At 44.0% G+C, this 4,292-nt stretch overlaps 1 protein-coding gene across 1 annotated transcript in view; it reads left to right on the forward strand.

The window, feature by feature from the left end:
- Srp72 (signal recognition particle 72) overlaps nucleotides 1–1,860 on the forward strand; it is a 28,371-nt gene extending 26,511 nt beyond the window's left edge. Inside the window, exon 19 of the mRNA XM_028855371.2 lies at nucleotides 630–1,860. Within this exon, the coding sequence (XP_028711204.1) occupies nucleotides 630–807 (178 nt within the window). The 3' untranslated portion in view covers nucleotides 808–1,860. The remainder of the gene's footprint in view (nucleotides 1–629) is intronic.
- The last annotated feature ends 2,432 nt before the right edge of the window (nucleotides 1,861–4,292 follow it).

A 4,292-nucleotide genomic window follows, 5' to 3' on the forward strand; every position in this document is an offset into this window, starting at 1 on the left:
TAGGAGCTGTGAGAATGACCCAGTAATGGACCCCTTGCCTAGCATGTGTAAGGCCCTGGGTCTAACCCCTAAGTACGACAAACCACAAAACAGCCTGTAATTACATTTGGTTTTGAAACTAAAGATAATGAATCATTTAACTGTGTGGTAGATAGGTAATACCTAGGAAAAAGAATTTAAAATGTGAGTTATTTCTACATAGAATTATAAGTCAGGGCTGGAGAGATGGCTCAGCGGTTAAGAGCACTAGCTCTTCTTCCAGAGGTCCTGAGTTCAATTCCCAGCAACCACATGGTGGCTCACAACCATCTGTAATGAGATCTGGCGCCTTCTTCTGGCCTGCAGGCATACATGCAGGCAGAACACTGTGTACATAATAAATAAATTTTACAAAAAAGAATTATAAGTCATTTAAAGTTGATTTTCTAAACTTACTAAATTTGGCGTGTAGTGTATATTAATTTTCTTGAGTTATAATGTGGTTAAAAAAATATTCAAAAGGAGTGGACAGAGGTATCCTTAAAATGTGTGAGAAATTATTCAGTGTGGAAAGTGAAATCCATGCACGTACATGCTTATACCTTTTCCTGTATTTCTAAATAACTAAAACTCTTTCTGCTTTGTTTCAGGGATGCCAGTAAAACTGTTAGCAGCCCCCCCACCTCCCCACGGCCTGGCAGTGCGGCAACGCTGTCCTCCTCTACAAGTAACATTGTACCCCCAAGACACCAGAAACCCGCGGGGGCCCCAGCAACCAAAAAGAAACAGCAACAGAAGAAGAAGAAAGGCGGCAAAAGCGGCTGGTGAAGGCAGTGCACTTGTTGCGGGCTGTTGTAGTCCGCTGTCAGTGACCTTAGGAACATAAGAAAGGTAACACAGCAAGAAGCACAGCGCTCCTTCTCCATCCCCATAGTCCTGAAATGACTTCCTATGCTTCGGATGGGAAAACGTTCTCCTCAGACTGCCTAAGCAGATTTGGCCTCCTTGTATCAAATAGCTTTACAGAAGACTGAAGAGGACCGAGCCTAAGGCACGTTATCTAAGGTTTCCCAGGATTTAAATGGAAAATGTTTCTCCTGTTTCAACTAGTGTGAAGATATGTGTTCCTATTCAAGTCTCACCTTAAATTATGTCTTAGGAGGCTAAAGGTGGAATCTTCTGAGCATTCCAAGTATTTGTTTAGAGCTATCATGTGATGAAAAGGGATCTTAGTAATGCGTGGCCAGAAAGACTCAATGTCTAAAATAATTTTAACCCTAAATTCTCTGTCTGCTGGAATTGGGACTCTTTCACGTGTATGTGTATGTGAACATCCGACTTCTTTGTACCCTTGGCATTTCATTTTCAGATTATGTTACCATACTGATTTAGTTCCACTGAAGACCACAAGAAAATATATCAATGTTGCAAGTAGTTGATGCTTAGACCCAGTGTTCTGAGGGCAAATGGGTTTGGGCCTCTTAACCAGAACACTTAATGGCCACTATCAAGAACATAAACTTTGACTTCTTTATTTTAAGAGGAAACACTACCAGGCGGTATTGAAATTCACAAGAGCATTTGGCCCAGTTAGTACTCAGATGGCTCCTCTTTCTGGTCGTGGGACATGGCCTTTCATTATCTTTTTCAAAGTAACGTGGTTTGCAGTCACTTTGTGGTGTAAATGTCACTCTTGTCTTTATTGCTAGCGCCCACTTTCCTACTCAGACAGCTGTGAGACACACCTGGGGTGTCTCCCATGGTTAGTGTTTGTTTATGCTATCCGGGCTATCATTTATTTCACACTTCTATTTCCTGTGATCAGATTACTCGGTCCTTGTTAATAAAAGTGCTGCTGTGTTTGAGCATCATCTATTGAAACTTCTTCAGTGAGTCTTTACAAGGCTTTCCTGCTCTGTGGGATTACAAATGGGGGCTGCCTCAGTGACATCTAAGAGGATTTACACAGCTCTCCAGAGAACAGTCGTGGTGAGACTGAAAACCCTATTACAGGAATGACTGTCATGTAGAATTCCACTACATCTCCTAGGCTTAAAGGTAATTTTCTTAAGCTTACCAACAGAAACTCGGTGAGATTTACTGAGAATTTTGATCCAATACACCATGGTGAAATACATATCTAGTACTCTTAGTTGGCATTGTTAGCAGCGGTTGGTATTGTTGTTGCTAAGGCACGGAACCCTCATTTCAAATAAGTTATTTAAGTCTAAACTTCATCTGTATGAACATTCTAGTAACTATTTTGGCTAAGTCTTTAACCAGTGCATACTGGGGTGTGTGCGTGTTTATATGTGTACATTTATAAAAACCAATATGGGAAGCATCCATTCACTGTGTCCTTTTAAAATATATTCTAGCAGTGAATGTGAATAAAGATGTTTTGGGTATTGGCATTTGATGGAGGATTTCCTTATTGTATGTCTAAGAATTTTCTTTTAAGCTGAATATCTAAAATTGCCTCCTGTCACTCCCAGCAAAACTACAATCTAGTGGGATTGGGAGGACTGTGTTTAAAATGGCAGTTCAGAGGCTGGGGAGTCGACTCAGCAGTTAAGAGCACAGGCTGCTCTCCCAGACACCCTGAATTCAGTTCCTAGGACCTACCTACATGGCAGCTAACAGCAGTCTTGACTCCAGTTCCAGAGGGTCTGACACCCTCTTTGGCCCCCTCTGGCACTGCACACATGCAGTACACATACACAGCATGCAAGCAAAATACCTATAAACATAAAACAAATCTTCAAAAGAAAAAATGTGTCCTATTGGTAGGTGTGTCAGTGAACAGAAGCAAACCTTTTTGTAAAGTGTGAACCTAGCATATTTTTAAACACTTTTTAATGATTTATTTGTCCTCATGTGCATTGGTCTTTTGCCTGCATATATATCTGTGTGAGGGTGTCAGATCCTCTGGAACTGGGGTCAAGACAGCTGTTAGTTGCCATGTAGGTAGGTGCTGGGAACTGAATTCTGGGCCTCTGGAAAAGCAGCCAGTGCTCTTAACCACTGAGGAGCTATCTCTCCAGCCCCTAGCCTAGCATTTTCAAGACAACTAAAGATAGCTAACCTTAAAAACTGTCCTATCACTGAAGCCTTCTGGAACTTGCCATCATTCCTTATCAGCTTATTTGAAACATCTGATGAAAGAAAATCAGTTTCATGTAAAAACTAAAATTTTCCATATGATGGGGAAGAAGAGGTTCTCAACACACTAGCCTGGCATTAAAAATCACTGTGTAGTGCCAGGCAATGGTGGCTCACGCCTTTAATCCCAGCTCTCAGGAGGCAGAGGCAGGCGGATCTCTGTGAGTTCAAGGCCAGCCTGGTCTACAGAGCGAGATCCAGGACAGACACCAAAACTATACAGAGAAACCCTGTCTCGGAAAATGGGGTGTGTGTGGGGTGGGATTACTGTGTAGCTTCAGTCTGGACTCTTAAGCTCAAGCAGTCCTCACTCAGCCTTGCCAGCTCTAGAATACAGGCATGGGGCGCCCATGTCCTGATGTTACACATCATCTTTACTGAGCAGGAACCCAGGGCCCTTACTCAGCACTCTTATCATCACCTACCCCATCCCTAAAAACCAACCAAGTCCAGCTAGAAATGAAGAGAACCGCAAGTTCCTCAGCTAGTTTAAACATACCACCTCACTTGGGGTGCTTAAGTTGCTACACACTGGTGGTGGAGGGGCATTAGACCTTGCCTCGTTTCGGTTTTGATATCTCTCCTGTCAGGACCTGCAATCTCTGTCCTTAGCTGACAATCCTGAAGAACAGCCGATTTTGTTGTTCCTAGTGGAATTCACATGGGATGGGGGTAGGCAAATGTGTAACCTACATTCTGGGGTAGTGGTTGTAAGCTGGGGAAAGGTGGGGAATCTTTAAGAAATTTTCTGTTCATTTTACGTACCAATCACAGATGCCCCTCCCCTCCCTCCTTTCGCCCCTCCCCTCAGCCTTCCTCCCCAACCCACCCCCATTCCCACCTCCTCCAAGGCAAGGTCTCCCACGGGAAGTCAGCAGAGCCTGGTACATTCACTTGAGGCAGGTCCAAGCCCCTCCCCCCCTGCACCAAGGCTTGCAAGGTGTCCCGCTATAGGTACTGGGCTCCAAAAAGCCAGCTCGTGCACCAGGGACAGATCCTGAACACACTGCCTGGGGGCCCTTAAGTCAAGCTAAACAACTATCAAGCCTATGCAGAGAGCCTAGTCCAGTCCCGTGGAGGCTCTCAGCTATTGGTCCACAGTTCATGGGTTCCCTCCCACTAGTCTGGTTTGGTTGTCTCTATGTTTCCCC

This window comes from Peromyscus leucopus, chromosome 10 (assembly GCF_004664715.2).
Source record: "Peromyscus leucopus breed LL Stock chromosome 10, UCI_PerLeu_2.1, whole genome shotgun sequence".
In the NCBI taxonomy this organism is placed as follows: Eukaryota; Metazoa; Chordata; class Mammalia; order Rodentia; family Cricetidae; genus Peromyscus; species Peromyscus leucopus.